At 42.1% G+C, this 20,047-nt stretch overlaps 1 protein-coding gene across 3 annotated transcripts in view; it reads right to left on the bottom strand.

The window, feature by feature from the left end:
- The window catches only part of Slc41a2 (solute carrier family 41 member 2), a 124,044-nt gene that overhangs the window by 38,120 nt on the left and 65,877 nt on the right, over positions 1 to 20,047 (bottom strand). For all 3 annotated transcript variants that reach the window (XM_052752987.1, XM_052752986.1, XM_052752988.1), the window contains exon 8: positions 19,087 to 19,166. In XM_052752987.1, the coding sequence (XP_052608947.1) occupies positions 19,087 to 19,166 (80 nt within the window). The remainder of the gene's footprint in view (positions 1 to 19,086; positions 19,167 to 20,047) is intronic.

Genomic DNA, 20,047 nt, shown 5'->3' with positions numbered 1-20,047 from the left:
ACACAGCCACACACACACACCACACACCACATACATACCACATACACAACCACATAACATACACACATACACCACACATACACACCACACAATTACCACACACACAACCACAAAACACACACATATACCATACACCACACACACATACCACACACAACACATACCACACACCACACACACATACACACCACACACACAACCACACAACACACATACCATACATACCACATACTCCACACAAATCACATACACCATACACACCACACACACATACACCACACACCACACACATTATACACCACACACACACCACCACCACCAAACTAAATATAAAAACAAATTAATTCAGTTTATCATAAAATGTTAAAAATGTGTTTTTATACACAGTGTTCTGGACACTCTTCAAAGGAAACACATTTCTTTAAAATTATGTTTAAAGGCCGCATGTCCAGACAGTCACCAAAGGCACATGAAAGCAGAGCTCTGTTCCCTGCAGATTTCTACCCCAGCTCCAGCTCGAGGGCCTGAACACAGCCCGACACTGTCACCACTTCAGTGACAGGAATCCCTCTGACACTTCCTTTTCTAATGTGAAAATAAGGACAATCCGTACAAAGACATTGAAATAAATAATGTACACATTGGAGACATTCAACACAATTATGAACATAGTGATATACGTTAATTAACCACAACAACAATAATAAGCAATTTGCATAAATAGGACCTATTGCAGGTCCTTCACTTAGCATGATGTAGAATTCATCAGTCAGAAGCTAGCAAGGAGGAACCGTACTGCTTTTCGATTCATTTGATGTCTTGTTTTAGTTTTAGACACTGTGCTGGACAGTTTTATGCCAACATGAGCTAAAGTCATCCGAGAGGAACGCAATGAAGAAAATGCCTCCATAAGATCAGGCTACAGGCAAGCCTGTAGTGCATTTTCTCAACTAATGATCAACGGGGGAGGGCCCAGCCCATGTGAGCGGTGTCATCCTGGGTTGGTGGTTCTAGGTTCTATAAGAGAGGAGGCTAAGCAAACCATGGGGAACAAGCCAGTAAGTAGCACCCCTCCATGTCCTCTGCATCAGCTCCTGCCTCCAGGTTCCTGCCCTGACTTCCCTCAGTGACGGAGTGTGATCTGGAAGTGTAAGCTGAAATAAACCCTTTCCTCCCCAAGTTGCCTTGGTCATGGTGTTTCATCACAGCAACAGAAACCCTACCTAAGACAGAGACAGTCTTACTGTGTACTTCTGGCTGACCTGGAATAATTTTGAGACTGGTCTCAGACTCAGAGATCCATCTGCCTCTGCCTTCCGAGTGCTGGGACCAACGGTGTGCACCACCATGCCCAGCCTGATATCCATACCAACTTAAAATGACTTCTGCTTGTTTTCTGAGTTTGTCGTGTGTGTGTGTGTGTGTGTGTGTGTGTGTGTGTGTGTGTGTGTGTGTGTGTGTACACACAGTATGCCACAATGCACATGTGGAAGAAAAAGAAGAACGTCAGGTGTTTGAGAAGGGGTCTCTTTCTTGTCCTTGTTGTAACTGTGTGCCCTAGGCTAGCTGGTTACAAGCCTCCAGGAATCCTCTTGTCTCTGCCATAGGAGAGCCAGAAAACAGGTACTGCTCCAGGTACACGCTATGGTGCCCTTTTTTTTTTTTTTTTTTTTTTTTTTTTTTGGTTTTTCGAGACAGGGTTTCTCTGTGTAGCTTTGCGCCTTTCCTGGAACTCGCTTTGGAGACCAGGCTGGCCTCGAACTCACAGAGATCTGCCTGGCTCTGCCTCCTGAGTGCTAGGATTAAAGGCGTGCGCCACCACCGCCCGGCTGCCCAGCTTTTATATGGGTTCCGGGGCAAGTCAAATGCAGGTCTTCAGTGTGGCACCCACTGAGCTCTAGCCCCAGCCCCTGCTTAACGACTATGATAGCTATGCTCTTACATCCGGAGCTTTCTAGTCAAAGCTCACTTCTGACAGTCAACAACGAGAGCGAGCACCCCGTAACTAACATGAAGTGTACATGTGCTAACACAACATACACAGGGCCAGTAACTCATTCTCCTAATAGTAAATTAAGCATCCCAGCAACTGAAAGAGTCCCACAGAACTGAAGCGCTTCTGCAGAGATTATGGGGATGCAGAAAGGAAGAAACTGACTAAAATGGGGCCTTGTGATCATCCACGGACTTCTGCTCACAGCCTCTCAAAATGCAGCAGAATCGAACTGTAAGAATGTAGCTGATACACAGCCAAAGTTTGCAGAGAACATTTTTGAACAGCAGCTACTTCCACAGAATGCATACACTGCGGTTTGTTTTTCCTCTTCTTCACGCTGGGGACTCTCTCGGGGTAATGTTCCATCTGGTGTTTTATTAGACGTGGAATGCTTCAGTGCAGACATAGATAGCATGCGCTATTAAGCTTGAGTCGATCTACCATAGCTGTGATTTTCCTGAGACTGAGCAATTAATGACCACTTGTAGCTCTCCCTGAAAGCCACAGATGCCTTGGTGGAACTCTACAGAAGCAACCATTTATCACTTCGTTGGTACTGTACGTGAGCTAACAGTCACCTCAAAGCCCTCCTCGCTAACACTGCTTCTCCAGAGGAAGGGAATACAATGTTATTAGTGAAGAGACAGTAAGTGGAGCCTTCCAGGATCCTGTCAGGGTCGCTGAGTATATTTTTTAATTACTGCAAAATTATTACCTTGGAATTTGCTTTCTTGATACCGTTTTACACACTGTTGCTTTTAAGATCTTGTTATTAACACAGCTTTTGAATTATTTAAATTCTATAGACACTAGCCGCATTATTGGAGATGGCAGAAAGCATCTAAAGACAGCTTTGTATAAATTAAAAACGTCAGTAGAAACAGTTTGTCAATATACTAAAGAGCGAGACTTCTCAGTGTCCACAGGACCTAATTTTAGGCATATTATACTAGAATAAGCTCATTAATGGTAAAAATACCTGAAGCTAAGGAGAGATTATCAGCAGGTTCGTCTAGGGACTCCTTTGAAACTCTTTATGTTTTACACTCACATCACAGATTATATTTCAGATTCTATCAAGAATTTTTTTTGTACATTTTCAATGGAACCCAATATAAAAGTTCATTTCCTTAAAAATCAAATTATGCCCCTAGTGTGCCTGGCAAGTGATCTAGCACCTTCCATGTGTACTGTGTATCTCAGTCCCTCCACACCCCCACAAGATCACCCACCAAGCAGGACTCCCCCTCAGTGCTCATATGCAGTAGTCTTCGGTTTCAAGATATGCATGGGGATGAAGAGACATGTCCCCCATTTTCATGTATTTCAAGTGCAGGCAAAGCTCCTCCACCTGGACAAGGGCAGGTACATTTAACTCCCCCTCCCCACCCACTTTATTTACTCTTTTCTTATGAGTACACTGTGCATAAGCTGGCTAATACCTGACAAAGTCTCTCCATATTTTCCACCCTAGCTCATGCGTTTTCTAATGAGGGCAGAAATAGGTTCAAGAGTAGGGGATAAATACTGTATTCCTTTAATGTATAAAGTGTGTATATATATATATATATATTCTCTATACATATGCAGAATATAACCATGTGATAAATATGCATATGTATAACTTTGTACTATGCAATATGTATATAATGGATATAAAACGATACATGAAATGTTTATTTATATAGCCATTTTTAGGGGAAATTATTTTAAATGCTCCTTCAGAAAGTGATAATGAAAAAAACAAACCAGCTTAAAAAACACTGCCCTAGTTAGACCTTCCCACCCCGTGTGTATAAAAACAGGTAGCTGAGACACCCCCTTAAGTCCTCAGAGTGGTTCCTTCTACCCAGGGTGTCAACCATGAAAAAGGCTGAGAAACACTGTCCTGGGGAAATCTCCCTACTTGACTTGGGACAAGTGAGGCTGTCGGCTGTGAGCCCCTTCTTCTTAATCCCCCTCCCTGTCTCCTATCCCTGTTTCCACCAGACTCTTTTCGGGGATCCTTTCTCACTTGCTCTAGGACTCCTGGAACGGATTTACTCTCATGGTCTTCACTCCTAATTCCCGCCCCTCACCTCACACAGTCCCAATCTTCACTGCTTATTCCCGCCCCTCACACAGTCCCAATCTGTCCTTCACTCCTTATTCCCGCCCCTCACGCAATCTGGCCTCCATCATTCCTCTGCCTCCTTGCTAACAGCCCTAACACTGCTCATCTCAGATAAAGGTCCTCTTTCAGACTTCTAATCCTCTTTCCACTGTCAACACTTTAATAATAATAATAATAATAATAAATCTACAGGGGCTGGAAAGATGGCTCAGTGGTTAAGACCACTGGCTGTTCTTCCAGAGGTCCTGAGTTCAATTCCCAGCAACCACATGGTGGCTCACAACCACCTGTAATGAGATCTGGTGCCGTCTTCTGGCCTGCAGGCATACACACAGGTAGAACATTGTATACATAATAAATAAATAAATAAATCTTTTTTAAAAAAAATTGGCTGGGCAGTGGTGGTACATGCCTTTAATCCCAGCACTTGGGAGGCAGAGGCAGGTGGATCTCTGTGAGTTCGAGGCCAGCCTGGGCTACAGAGCAAGATCCAGGACAGGCACCAAAACTACATGGAGAAACCCTGTCTCAAGAAACAAAACAAACAAACAAACAAACAAACAAAAACCAACAAAAAAAACTACAGGTGCTGCCTCCAAAGTTTTAAATATTCTAATATTTAATAAATAAAGACACATCTACAGGGAAGCAGATGCAGGCGGATCTCTGTGAGTTCGAGTCAAGCCTGGTCTACAAAGCAAGTTCCAGAACAGCCACAGAGAAATATTGTCTCAAACCCCCACCCCCGGAAAAAAAAAATTTCACTTATCAGCAAATGTGGACTATAAAGATTCCCACACTAAGCATGCCCGTGTCCTAGTCTCCACCTGCAGAGTCTCTGCCTCCCCGCCTTTCCCTGTCACCGCCGCCTCACTGTTTTCCATACTTCTGCATTTCCCATTTTTCTCAAGCTGTGTATTCCCAAACAGCACATTGCTTAGTTTTTTATGCTTGTGGATTTTATTGAAGGAAATAATGCCATATAGTGCATTCCCAGGATTCAGCCATGTTCTCAATTCACTCTGTTCATAACACTCCACTAGAAGACTCTACCTTCATTAACTTAGCCAGCTCTAAGCAAGCTGTACTCTTAAATGACTTCTTCATCACCAAGTAAATGGGTGCTCCCTTTCTTCTAAGGATGGATACATAGTTCAACTCTTTCTTCTTTCTTAACTTCTGTTTACGTATTTGTGTGTGCATATGTGTGTGTGGTGGAGGTCAGGGGACAGCTGCGGGAGTCGGTTCTCTTCCACTATGTGGGTTCTAGGCATTGAACTCAGATTGTCGGGCTTGGTGGCAAGCACTTTTCCCCACTGAGCCATGTCATAGGCCCTCAACTCTTTCTTCTGCCTGCAAATAATTCACTTTTGAATCTTTAACTTTCTCATTTAACATCTAAAGATGCTTTGCCTATATATTCCAACATAAAGAGTCTGGGGAGCAGAACACACAGAAGAGCTGAAAATTTAAATATTAAGCCAATGTTTCTACTTATAAATAGGAGCACTTATTAAGAAAATAAATAAATGTTGCTATCATTGCTAAAACCTTAATATAAATGGAAGGAACCATTTTCCTACTTTTACCTCCTTAAATGTACCTTAACAGTTCCCTCTAACGTCTATGACTTTGTTTTATGATCTAAGTTGTGTTATTTAGCATGATAATTTCCTATGATTCAGTGACATGTAGTTTGCAGCAAAATGGAATTTACTCCTTAACTCACACGTTTATTCATTCAACAGCTGCCAAACCTTAGCACTGTGGGCATCATTCAGTCACAGAAAACAGAAGTCATCATTCAGAATAAACACGTGCCGCAATGCAACTGCTCAAAGCGCGGCAGGGAAGCACAGGAAGGGAGAAACAACTCTGAGCATGCGCCCTGTAGGTGCGCCGCTGCGGTTGGGTCTGGATGATCGGCAGTGGCTGTAGACACACCATGGAGAAGGTGAGCAGGTACCAAAGCATGGTGTACAAAGTGGTGCGCCAGGCTGGGAAAGAGCAAGCGACTCAGCATGGGCGACTTCAGTGTGGCAGGGAGGTGGGGTGAGCCTGGGAGGCAGAGTTTAGGGCAGACTGGGCCCAGAATGTTGGGCTAAATAACTGATACTTTATTCTCCAGGAAACAAAAAGAGAACTTGATGTTTGAGCAATGGGTACAATCTGGTTTGTTTGGAAGATAACTATTTATTATCATTATTATTAATTATTATATATATATAGTGTGTGTGTGTGTGTGTGTGTGTGTGTGTGTGTGTGTGACAGCTTCATGCCACAGCATGCCTGTAACAGTCAGAGGACAACTGCAGGAGTCGGTTCTCTCTTTCCACCATGCGGATCCTGGGGGATTACACTCAGTCTTGGTGGCAAGTGCCTTAACTCCACTGAGTCATCTCACCGGCCAAGATTATTTCTGATAGCAAATAAACGGCAAGATAAACTGAATGAGTGAAGGATCAGAGAAATAATTTATGGAGATCTACTCAGGAAAAATAATGACCAAATGACAGGATTTAAAAAAAGGCAAAGTATGCTTCTCCTACAGCCTTCCTTCCTTCCCCACCCCATCCCCGCCTCACCTGCCGACACCTGAGGCAGTTTCTCCCTGGAAACCCACTGGCCATGCCAGCCAGGGAATCAAGGAGGTGATCCCATGCCTCTTCCCATCCTCCAATTCCAATTCCACAGTCCCCTCCCCAGCTCTGTAGCAGACTATGTGATGTGGCCTCTCCTTCTTCTCTGCCCCCATCCCTAGGTACTAAGATCTTTTACAGCCTTCCTTCCTTACCTCATTCCTTTGTCTCAGACACTAAGAGCTGAAGCACTCTCTCCCTGGAAACCAGCTGGCCATGCCAGCCAGGGAATCAGGTAAGTGATCCCACACTCCTTCCCATCCTCCAATCCTAAGTCCTCAATCTCATGCCCAGCCCTGTAGCAGAACTCCTGCAAAGGCCCGTCTTTCTTCTCTTCCTCCATTCCCTGTGGACTCCACAGATCCTCACGGCAGACCCAGCTTTCTTCCTTCCTGTGGACCCTCTCAGCCCTAAGCCCTTCTAGCCTCACCATATCTTCCTGTCAGCTCCCCAATACCTAGAAACAAGTTCTAGCTGGGTCCCCCAGTAACCACACCTGGCAGGGACTCATCCAAGTTACCACATGATCCTAAGATCCAAAAAGGGCAACTGAAACCCCACGTCAAAAAGACAAGGCCAGATATCAACACCAAGAATTACAATCATATAGCTGAAGCCCAAGACAAGGACTTAAAATAGCCATTAGAGATCTGTTCAAGAACCTTAAAGAGGATTGGAATAAATACATTAGTGAAGTCTATGAAAATGCAAACAAAAAGTAAAATGAAAATAGTTTAAGATATGGAAGTAGAAATAGAATCTCTAAGGAAAGCTAAAACTGGAATAGAAAAATTTAGGAAGTCTAATAAGAAGCTTGGAGGCAAAGCCTCAGCAACAGAACACAAGAGACAGAAGAGAGAATCTCAGGATTGAGACAAGATAGAAGATGGCTATCTCAGTTAAGGAAAATGTTAAATTTTAAAAAATCCAGGCATAAAAGATGCAGGAAATCTGGGACACTATGAAAAGACCAAATTTAAGAATAATGTGAAGGAACAGAAGAAGATGAAACCCAGGCACAGAAAATATTTTCAACAACAATCATGGAAGGAAATTTCCCTAACTATTAAAATACAAGAAGCTTACAGAACACCAAAATAGAATGGACCAGAAAAGAAAGTCCCCTCAGCACATAATCATCAAAACACTAAACATAAAAGACAAAGAAAGAATATTCAAAGCTGCAAAGGAACAAGACCAAGTAACATATAAAGGCAGACCTATTAGAATAAGGCCTGACTTTTCAATGGAGACTCTAAAGCCAGAAGTGCCTGGACAGATGCTCTGCAAACCCCAAGAGACCACAGACACCAGTCCAGACTCTATACCCAGCAAAACTTTCAATTACTATAGATGGAAAAAGAAAAACATTCCATAATAAAGCCAAATTTAAGTAATATCTATCTATAAATCAAGCTCTACAGAAGGCACTAGAGGGAAAACTTCAACATAAAAGAGATTAACCACACCCAAGAAAAGACAAGGAATAAATAATCTCAGAGCAGCAAATCAAGAGAAGGAGGCCCATACAACAATAAGATAACAATATGATATTGTTCGTATCAATGAACAACAAACACTGTTCATTGATAATTCTCAACATTAAGGGGCTTGATTACATAATAAAAAGATATAAACTAACAGACTGGATACAAAAACAGGATCCATCTTCTGCTGCCTCCAAGAAACACACCTTAACATCAAGGACAGACATTATCCCAGTGTAAAAGGATGAAAAAAGATATTCCAAGCAAATGGACCCAAGAAACAACCAATTTTATCCATTTTAGTATCTGACAAAATAGACTTCAAACCAAAACTAATCCAAAGAGATAGGAAGGACACTATATATTTGTCAAAGGAAAAAATCCACCAAGAAGACATTGTAATTCTAAACATCTATGTACCAAACACAAAGCACCCAAGTTCATAAAAGAACTACAACTTAAATCACATACTGACTGACCCTCACGCAGTGATGGGGGTGACTTCAGTGCCCTATTGTCATCAGCAGACAGGTCATCCAGATAACAGCTGAACAGAAATGCTGAAGCTAAATGATGTCACACACCTAATAGACATAACAGATATTTACCGAACATTTTACCCAAGCACAAAGGAATATGCCTACCTTCTTCTCAATACATCATGGAACTCAACAAATACAAGAAAATTGAAATGATACCATACATCCTATCTGACCATCATGGATTTTAGCTGGCTATCAACAATATCAGAAATAACAGAAGGCTTATAAACTCATTGAAACTGTAACAACTCGCCACTAAGTGAAAAACGGGTCAAGAGAGAAATTAAGAAGAAACCAAAAGCTTTTTAGAATGGAATGAAGATGAAAATACAACACACCCACACTTACGGGACGCAGTAAAGGCGGTTATAAGAGGCCAGTTCATAGCACTAAGTGCCTATATAAAAAAACTGGAGAGATCTCATATTAGCAACTTAACAACACCCCTGAAAGCTCTAGATCAAAAAGAAGAAATAACACCCAAAAGGAATAGCTGGCAAGGAATAACCAAACTCAGGGCTGAAATCAGTAAAAGAGAAACAACAACAAAAACAATACGAAGAATCAATAAAACAAAGAATTGGTTCTTTGGGAAAAATCAGTAAGATTGACAAACCCTTACCCAAATTAACTAAAAGGCAGAGAAGAGTGTGGGGGATCCATATTAACAAAATTAGAGATAGAAAGGGGGACATAACAGCAGATACCAAGGGAATCCAGAGAATCTCAAGGATATACTTTAAAAACCTATACTCCACCAAATTGGAAAATCTAAAAGAAATGGATACTTTTCTTGATATACACCACCTACCAATGTTAAATCAAGATCAAACAAGCAATTTAAACAGACCTATAACCCCTAGAGAAATAGAAGCAGCAATTAAGTCTTTCAACCAAAAAAAGCCCAGGGCAAGAAAGTTTTAGCACAGAATTCTACCAGACTTCCAAAGAATTAATGCTCCTTAAATTATTCCACAAAATAGAAACAAACAGAATGAACATTACACAATTCTTCTTATGAGGCCACAATTACCCTGATACCTAAACCACATAAAGATCCAACAAAGAAAGAGAACTGCAGACCAGTTACCCTTGTGAATAAAGATGAAAAAATTCTCAATAAAATACTTGCAAATCAAATACAAGAACACATCTGAAAGAACATCAACCATGATTAAGTAGGCTTCATCCCAGAGATGCAGAGATGGTTTAACATGGATAAAATTGATAAATGCAATTACCATATAAATAGGCTGAAAGATAAAAACCACATGATCATCTCAATAAATGCAGAAAAGGCCCTTAACAAAATGCAATGCCCCTTCATGATAAAGGTCCTGAAGAGATTAAGGATTCAAGGGACATACCTCAACAAAATAAAAGCAATATACAGCAAGCCCATAGCCAACATCAACCTATATGGAGAGAAACTCAAAAGCAATTACACTAAAATCAGGAACAAGACAAGGTTGTCCACTCTCTCCATACCTATGCAATATAGTACCTGAAGTCTTAGCTAGAGCAATAATACAACTGAAGGAGATCAAGGGGATACACATAGGAAGGGGAAAAGTCAAAGTATCCTTATTTGCAGATGATATGATAGTATATATGTGACCTTAAAATTTCCACTGGGGAAACCCTACAGATGATAATCACTGTCAGCAAAGTAGCTGGATATAAAATTAACTCACCCTCCTATATACAAATGGCAAACAGATTGAGAAAAAAATTGGGGAAACAATACCCTTCACAATAGTCTTAAAACCTGTATGATAAAAACTTTAAGACATTAAAAAAAGAAATTGAAGAAGATATCAGAAGATGGAAAGATTGCCCATGCTAATGGATCAGTAGAATTAACATAGTAAAAATGGCCATCCTACCAAAAGTAATCTACAGATTCAATGCAATCCCCATCAAAATCCCAACACAATTCTTTACAGAACTTGAAAGGACAATTCTCAGCTTCATATGGAAACATACACACACACACACCAAAACCAAACCAAAACAAAACAAAAAGAGGATAGCTAAAACTTAAATCCTGAATAATAAAAGAACTGCTGGAGGTATCACTATCCTCTACCTCAAATTCTACTATAGAGCTGTAGTCATACAAACATACATACATACCTATGGACACCTCATTTTTTTGTATAAAGAAGCCAGAAATAAACACTAGAAAAAAGAAAGTATCTTCAATAAATGGTACTGAGCAAACTGGATGGCTACATGTAGAGGGATGCAAAAAAAATCCATACTTATCACCTTGCACAAGACTCAACTTTAGATGGCTCAAAGACCTCAACGTAAGGTCAGATACACTGAATCCAATCAAAGAGAAAATGGGAATTAGTCTTGAACTCATTGCCACAGGAAAATACTTTCTGAACAGGACACTGATAACACAGACACTAAGAACAACAACTAAAAAATGGGACCTCATGAAACTGAAAAGCTTCTGTATGGCAAAAGCCATCATCATTTGGACAAAGGGGCAGGCTACAGAATGGGAAAATATTTTTGCTGGCTGCACATTTAATAGAGGGCTAATATCTAAAATATATAAAGAACTCAAAAAAATGGACATCAAGGAAACAACACATTTAAACAATGGGGTACAGTTCTAAACAGAGTATTCTCAAGTGGCTGAGAAGCATTTAAGGAAATATTCAACATCCTTAATCATCAGGGAAACGCAAATCAAAACTACTTTTGAGACTTCATCTTACACCAGCCATAATGGCCAAGATGAACAAAACAAGTGACAGCTCATGCTGGCAAGGATGTGGAGTAAGGGGAATACTCATCCATTGTTGTGGGACTGCAAACTGTGGAAATTAGTTTGGCAGTTCTTCAGAAAGCTGGAAATTGATCCACCTCAAGATCCAGCTATACCAATCTTGGGCATAGATTCAAAGGACTCTACATTCTGCTACAGAGACACTGGCTCATGTTCACTGCTGCTCCATTCATAATAGTCAGAAATTAGAAACAGACTAGACGTCTGTCAAAAGATAAATGGATAAAGAAAATGTGGTACATTTATGCAACAAAATATTACTCAGCTTTTTTTAAAAAATGAAATCATGAAATTCATAGGTAGGTGGATAGAGCTAGAAAAAATTATTGAGTGAGGTAACCCAGACCCAAGAAGACAAATATGGTATATATTCACTTATATGTGGATGTTAGCTGTTAAGTTTCAATAAGCAGGCTACAATCTATATAAACAGAAATTAGGTGCAGAGTAAGGAACTAGTGGGGAGGGTTGGATCACCCTAGAAAGGAGACATAGAATATATAAATTAGGGATGGGCAAACTGGAATGGGAGCATCAAATGGGAAGGGGGAGGAAGGAGGGGAGGAAGGGGGAGCACAGGGAGGGACAGCTAAAACTAAGGGCCATTTGAGGGGTCATATGGAAACCTAATACAGTAGAGGCCTCCTAAAATATATACATATACCAAGGCGGTCTAAATGGAATAATCAAATAACAGGGAGACAGAGCCCCAACCGGACATCTCTCATCACCACATGAAGCTTCCAGTGCAGGGAAGGGGTTACATCTAATCGAGTTGTTGGCCAAAGGGGCTCCATGGGAACCCCCAAACAATCCAGGCTATTGCCAAGGCTATTGGTTGCTCTCTACACACTGACAGAAGGCCCTGTTGCTGAACAACTCACTGAACAAAAGTCAATGTTGGCACCTACCTGGAGCCATCACCCCTACTGACTACTGTTCATGGTATTGGAAGGTACTCTCCACACTACCAGAAGAGAAAGGTGAACACCAACCCGGCCTCAAACCCCTCAATCTACAATGGTGACCTGCCTGCAAAGTGAGCTGGAGCCACAGTAGCACAAAGCTAGTGGGAGGAACCAACCTTATCTGATTGGACTGAAGCTGCCCTGGATGGAATACTGGTAGATAATCACACCACTTAATAGATGCAGGAAGCACAGAAGGAGAGCTTAGGAGCTCCTTAGGAGCTTTGGGTCTTCCATGTGAAAATACCAACTCACAGTAGGGATCTGAGCCAGGCATGGGGGCTTAAGTCTGCAATCCCAGCTCTTGGCAGTCTAAGACAGAAGGATGACAAGTTTAAAGCCAGCCTCAGCTACAAATTAAGACTATGTCTGAAAAAAAAAGTACGATTCTGGAAATGAACATATAAGTCACGACTGAAGTGCTAAAACCATGTGACAAGAGAGACTTGTAAGTTCTGAGTCAATGAGGGGTTCCATCCCAGAGCTCCCAAGCCAGTCTCGAGGGTCTGTGCTTCTTACACACTCCCTGGCAGTACTGCCAGCCTGGGGACTGGACAATGTTCTTAATAAAAAAGATGGAGAGAGAGCACTGGGGATGATCGTGAACACAGTTCTAAAGAATATACACACTTCAACAGAAGGTAGAATGCAGGAGACTTAAGAAAGAAGTTTCAGAGGCTGACATGAGGATTGGGAGAGTAGGAAACATCAAACAGCTGAGGATGGAGACTGAAAACATGCCATGGACAGAGAAATCAGGTCAGCAGGCAGCCTATGAAAAGCCGTGATGTCCAATGAAAGGGATAAAAACAAGTCAGTGAACTGAAGGACAGGACTGCGCTCGGAGAGCCACTGTGACGATCGGCAGAGAACAGAACTCCAGAAGGGAGAGGTGATTGCTAAAGACTTAGCGCATGTGTAGGAAGGAAGCAGAAGGGAGGAAGGTCCAGGGGATAGAAGAAACACTAAAGAAATGGACAGAGACGGAGTTGATGGAATGGTACCCAGGCTGCAAGGAGATCAAGAAAGTCAGAGTTTGCTCTATACAGGTGAAAGATGTTCAAACAGGCACTGTTAAAGATGAAAACAGAAGAGAGAGACTGGAAAGAGGAATACACTGGGTGAGACTGTGCCTAAAACCTGTGTTTTCTCCTCAGGCTTGCCCTATAAGAAATACTTCAAGCAGATGGAGAATATATGCCATTCAGATGGAAGTAGGCATGTATACAAAGGAAAGAACTGGAAATGCCAGTCTGATAAGAAAACATAGAAAATACCATTCTTATTATGCTTAATATTTTTAAAACTATTTAAAGCTTAAGTAATAATAATGTACTATAGGGCTTAAACAAAGGAAAGCATGACAGAAGACAAAAGGGTATGTTGATACAAGTCTCTGATCCTATACACAAAGTTGTGTATTATTATTGAAAATAGATTGGGAAGTGCCCCAAACAATCCAGGCTATAGCTAGTGTTCTTGATTACCTACTAGGACTCAATGTTAAGACCTTCTTGCTGACGACACCATATGCACTGGAGACAGAACTGGAGGAATCAAGTTGGGGCTGACCCAGGGAGCTCTCTCCCTCTGGCTGGTTTCACAGTCCTGGAAAGTGTGACGTGGGCTGCTTGACGGGGGGAGTCGGCAACCATCTTATCCTGCTAGCAATTTGTGAACTGCAATAAAGACTGTGCAAGATACATAGCATCTGTATCACATGCAAGATGTGCCCATGTGATACAGATGCTATGAGTGACCAACCACCTTCTGCTTGGATTTCAGGACCAGTCCACAGGAAGAGACACATGGCTGGTACTATCAATCTTGCAAGAATCCATGTCTGGGAGTGTACAGGCTAAAAGGACAAAGGATGGAGTTGCCCTCTCATTACATTTGCATCACTCTACCCACAGATCAGCAGGGCCTCCAGACAAACTGACAACTAGTCAAAGTACAGAGGACAAATGTCAGTGGAATACTCGGCCACAAGTGGGACATCCATAGCACATCCTTTCCCCAAGGCTTAGGAGCCACTTTGGAAGAGTGGGCAGGAAGATTGCAAGATCAAAGGTCCGGGGGAACAGACTAAGTGTGTTCTGCACAGGACAGACAGCTGCACTCATGAACTCACAGTAGCTGTGTCGCCTGAACACACCCCAGTCAACATTTTTTGTTTGTTTGGTTTTGGTTTCTCTGTGTAACACCTCTGACTGTCCTGGAACTCGCTCTGTAGACCAGGCTGACCTTGAACTCATAGAGATCCGTCTGCCTCTGCCTCCCAAGTGCTGGGATTAAAGGTGCGCACCACCACAACCTAGCTCCCAGTAAACATTCTTGCATAGTGTGGGAAGGGGTTCATGAGCCTCTACCCCTAACTGAGGAGTTATGGACAGTAATGAATTCTGGAGTAGGTAAAGTCAGTTTTCTTTAATGGTGTGTATAGTGGTTTGAAAGAAAATGGCCCCTAAAGGGCGTGACACTATTAGGAAGTGTGTCTTTGTTAGAGTAGGTGTGGCCTTGTTGGAGGAAGTGTGTCACTGTGGAGGCTGGCTTTGAGTTCTCATATATGCTCAAGCCATACCCAGTGAGACAGATCACTTCCTGTTGCCTGCAAGTCCAGATGTAGGAATCTCAGCTTCGCCTCCAGCACCATGTCTGCCTGTACACCACCATGTTGCACCATGATGATAATGGACTAAACCTCTGAAAATGTAAGCCACGCCAAGTATATGTTTTCCTTAATAAGAGTTGCTGTGGTCATGATGTCTCTTCACAGCAATAGAAACCCTAACTAAGACAGTGTGGTTCCTGGTAAACTGACAATGTTCCAGTGGATGCCCCACACCCCAACACAAATTAGAGGTGATAGATTGTTAAAAAGGAAAAAAAAAGAATATGAAGGATGGGAGGTAGGAATGGGGGGGGGATCTGGGAGTAGTTAGGGAGTGGGGATTGGATATGATCAAAATTGTGTGATAGTCTCAAAGAATTAATAAAATATTTAAAAAGAAAATAGACTATGGGTTGAGGCTAAATCTCAGTGACAGAGTTACTACCTAGAGCACATGCCTGGCCCTGGGCTCAGCCTCCAGTTGCCTAATAAGTAAGTAAATAAGTAAATAAATATTATATAATGCCTAGTTCAGTAGCTCATCATGCATGGTCTCGGGTAGAAAGAAGGCTAGATCCAGACACTCCAATACTTCCAGTAGAAGTAATGAAAAGTACCACAGAAGATGTTAGCCCAATAACGGCTTACGATATCCTGTAGTCAAGAATTCTGTTAACTTCATTTTACCAAACTTAATTGACCACAGAATTCACTTCTCAAATCGTACTTACTAATGTCTTACAGAGCAAGTGTGACCAATGATTTTTAAAATGCTACTCGTTCTGAGGCATGTAAACATTTAATGATATCTCGGTCACATCAACACAGATAAGCTTTGCTTTAAACACATGCATATGTGTATCGGATAAATTAGTAGCTGTATGTTTTGAGAGAAAGGAAACTGCAGGTTTGGGAAGATCTGGCTTTGAAGTTTTGACTCACCACATTCACTAGATGTTTAATCGTGGACTAATTACTTACATGAGGATTAGATTATGTATAACATGCATTAAAGACTTACAGTTACTTGACACTTATGTAGATACATAATAAATATTAGATTATGAGGAGAAGGGGAGGAGAAGCAACACATCTCTTGCATATTTATAAATTATTCAGTGGTTAAGAGCTTGTGAGGAGAACCAGTTTCAATTGCCAGCACCCACATGGTGGCTCACAAACATCCAATGTTTACTGGGAGCTAGGTTGTGGTGGTGCATCCAGAACTCCAGTTCTGAGAGATCCAGTGCCCTCTTCTGACCTCTGTGGGCACCAAGCACACATGTGGTGCACGGACTTACATGCCAGCAAAATGAAAAAAATCTAATCAAATTGTTTTAAATGCAATTCAGTTCTAAGAACTGTACCCATTTGAGAGTATGGAATCTTCTCTACCATTGCTTCCAAAAGGTGGAATTTAATCTAAGATAAGCTCATTGTGGCATCTGTGGACATACAGAAAAGGACTTAACAGCACAGACCTCCAAGGAGAGCCTGTCATGATGCTCTAAATCGGGTCCTTGTAAAGGTGAAGCAACCAAAAGAGTCTCAGAAGTCTTGCCAATAACGGGTCATTTCCACTTCAGTTCCCCGTAGTTATGCAATACAGGTCAATCCGATAACACTTTAAGCTAAAGACAGAGAGAGTAGGAAGAGGCGGAAGGAAAGACAGCTATTCAGGAGTGAGGGCTGGAGTCTCTGTTAGGACAGTACAAGAATCTAGGCAGCATGACAATCGTTTGGTGCCTCCGATGGGATCCCTGAGTCCAACAGTGTACCAAGGGTTTTGAAAGAATTCGGATTTGATGTGACCCACTGAGAAAGTCATCTTCTGATTGACAGGACACAAACAATGCTTATGGACGGGCAATGTGACACCGAAACAGGAACAATCGCCTTGCAGGTCAGTGGAGACCAGACAGAAAATACACCTGCAGCTAAGCCAGTTAAAAAGAAGCTCTTGTGTGTCCTGGGTTGAGTCCTAGCTAAAGGATGAGTCCCCGTGTGTCCTGGGTTGAGTCCTAGCTAAGGGATGAGTCCCCGTGTGTCCTGGGTTGAGTCCTAGCTAAGGGATGAGTCCCTGTGTGTCCTGGGTTGAGTCCTAGCTAAGGGATGAGTCCCCGTGTGTCCTGGGTTGAGACCTAGCTAAGGGATGAGTCCCTGTGTGTCCTGGGTTGAGTCCTAGCTAAGGGATGAGTCCCCGTGTGTCCTGGGTTAAGTCCTATCTAAAGGATGAGTCCCCGTGTGTCCTGGGTTAAGTCCTATCTAAAGGATGAGTCCCCCCGTGTGTCCTGGGTTAAGTCCTAGCTAAGGGATGAGTCCCCGTGTGTCCTGGGTTTCTACCTGTAATTAAGAGTGAGCTCCTGTTTCTGGTGAAAACTGCTTGCAACCCCGTTCACGTGATGTACACCCTTGCCTCTGCTCCTTCCTGCCTCACTGTATCCTTCTAACAATGTATAACCCAGTTGCCAACCCTCTCACCCTGTAAACAAAAGCCTTATCTCTCCCATAAGAGGGACTTCTAGAGGCCAGCAGGGGCTGCTCTCTCAAATCCAGACTAGGGAGGCAGCTGGCTGGCCAGGTCTGGGTACACCCCAACATACAGCTTGTGTAAGTTGGACAATCATGGACTTGGTCTTTTCTCCTTGCGAATATCAGGTCTCACACTGGTGACATTTACACTGCGCAGGCAATAACTCAGAAAGGTTACTTCATTTTTCGGATGAACGGCCTCAGTGTGACAACCTCAGACTGCAATGGAGAGACACGCCATTGTATACACAAATGAACAAGCAAGTCATGTGTGTGTGTGGGGGGGGGGGGGCAATGGACAAGGTTTGCTAATGTTCGAGTCAAAGAGGAGAGCCAGGCAGAATCAGATGGTTCCAGAATTTCAAGGATGGATGACAGGAGGTGGATGGTGGCACCAGACAGCTGGGAGAGAGATTCATAGGGAAATGTCGTTGACATTCTAAAGGTAGACAAAAATTACAATGTTCAGCAGAAATTTTAGATCTAAAATTAGACTTCTGCAGAACATGTCACTGTGTAAATTTTTATGTAAATATAGAAAGTTAATTCTTTTTTGTGTGCGTGGTTTTTTTGAGACAGGGTTTCTCCGTAACAGTCTTGGCTGTCCTGGAACTCGATTTGTAGCCCAGGTTGGCCTTGAACTCACAGAGATCCATCCGCCTCTGCCTCTTGAGTGCTGGGATTAAAGGTGTGTGCCACCATGACTGGCCACAGAAAGTGAATTCTTAAAATAAGAAAAATAATATATTCTAAATATATAGTATGCCAAGGTAGAATTACTTTTTAAATTATGTTGATCTAGGCTATACTAAAGTCCAACTTAATGATCACCAGTAGAGATGGATTAAATTGTCTTGTTAGGTATAATTCATACAAAATCATAGTATTTTAACATGATTCTTTAATGTATATATTATACATATTTAATACAAAGATGATAATTTCCATTTTATAGACAAGAAAATGGTGAAGCAGGGCTTGCAGATGTTAGCAGAGTTGCAGCTCTTGGTGAATGGAATGAATTTAAGGAATAGTCCTATATGGCTAATTCTGCTTCTTCTAAGATAACCAGCAAAAGCAAATGTAAGAACAGTAGGGAAGTCAAAAAGGGAACGGACAACTCAGAACCCAAATACTGTATTTTGTCACATTAACCTTAAAAGTTAGGTGTGCCTGTCAAGAAAACATGTAACAAAAACGATTGAGCAACAGCTCTTTTCCAGGAGTGTTTTATGTACTGAGACTGTGGAAGAGAATGTCCACTCTGAGCTCATCTTGAGTTTGAAAGAAGAAATGGATGGAGCAGGAAGACACGGGGGGGGGGGGGGGGGGGGGGGGGGGGGGCCCTAACAGTGAACATCATCATGAGGCAGTACCTTCAAGTCTTACCGTTGATAACTGGCGTGTAAACAACAATCCCAACCAAGTTTGGGTCAGATACAGTTGTGTCCAGAATAAGGCCCCCAATGCTAAGAGAAAGAAAACCACATATTAGGGAAGAAGAATGGAAAAGAATCTCAAGTAGTTCTGACATTCAAACACCCCCACTTTGTATAGCACAATGTTTATGCAACATAAAATGAGGCAAAAAGAAGAATATTCCCATAGAAACCAATGCTAACAGTAAAAAGCTGGAAACAACACATGGCCGTGGGGGCAGGAGAGGTGTTCATTGGGTGGGAGCTAGCTATATAAAGCCTTGAGTTTAGAGCCCAACGCCCCACAAAAACAAGGGTGTGGGCGGGGACCCTGTCATCTCTGCAGTGGCAGGCAGACACAGAAGGATCTCGGGGGCTGACAAGCCATGCCGAGCAGCCAATCAGGGATCTCCAGGTTCAGTGAGTACCCACTTCAAAAACTAAGATAGAAAACAAAAACAGGGTACAACAGAAGACGACACTCTGAACCTGGTGCTGACCTCTGGCCTCCACAGTTACATATACCAGCACACACACAGACTAAACACACTAAATAAACAATAAATACCATAACCATCAGATAAAAGGTATGTGCATTAGTTTTTGTTTGTTTGTTTGTTTGTTTGATTTATCTTTGCCTCCGCAATCCTCCTGCCTCAGCCTACCAAGTGCTGGGATTAGAGGCATGTGTCACAATTCCCAGATTATACATGTTAACTGCACTAAACTATCAAGAAGGACCTATAAGGCACTGTTAACTATTTTAAGGACCTAAAACAATGGGATTAATGGTCTCTTCATATTCTTCTGCACATAGTATTTTTTGTTTTATTTTGTTTGAGATAATGTCTCACTATAAAATAACCTTGGATGGCCTGGAGCTTGCTAGTAGACCAGGCTAGCCTTAGCTCCCTAGAAATCCACCTGCCTCT

This window comes from Peromyscus californicus, unplaced genomic scaffold (genome assembly GCF_007827085.1).
Source record: "Peromyscus californicus insignis strain IS unplaced genomic scaffold, ASM782708v3 Scaffold_24__1_contigs__length_46423439, whole genome shotgun sequence".
NCBI classification, from domain to species: domain Eukaryota; kingdom Metazoa; phylum Chordata; class Mammalia; order Rodentia; family Cricetidae; genus Peromyscus; species Peromyscus californicus.
This window is presented reverse-complemented; position numbering and strand designations above follow the sequence as displayed.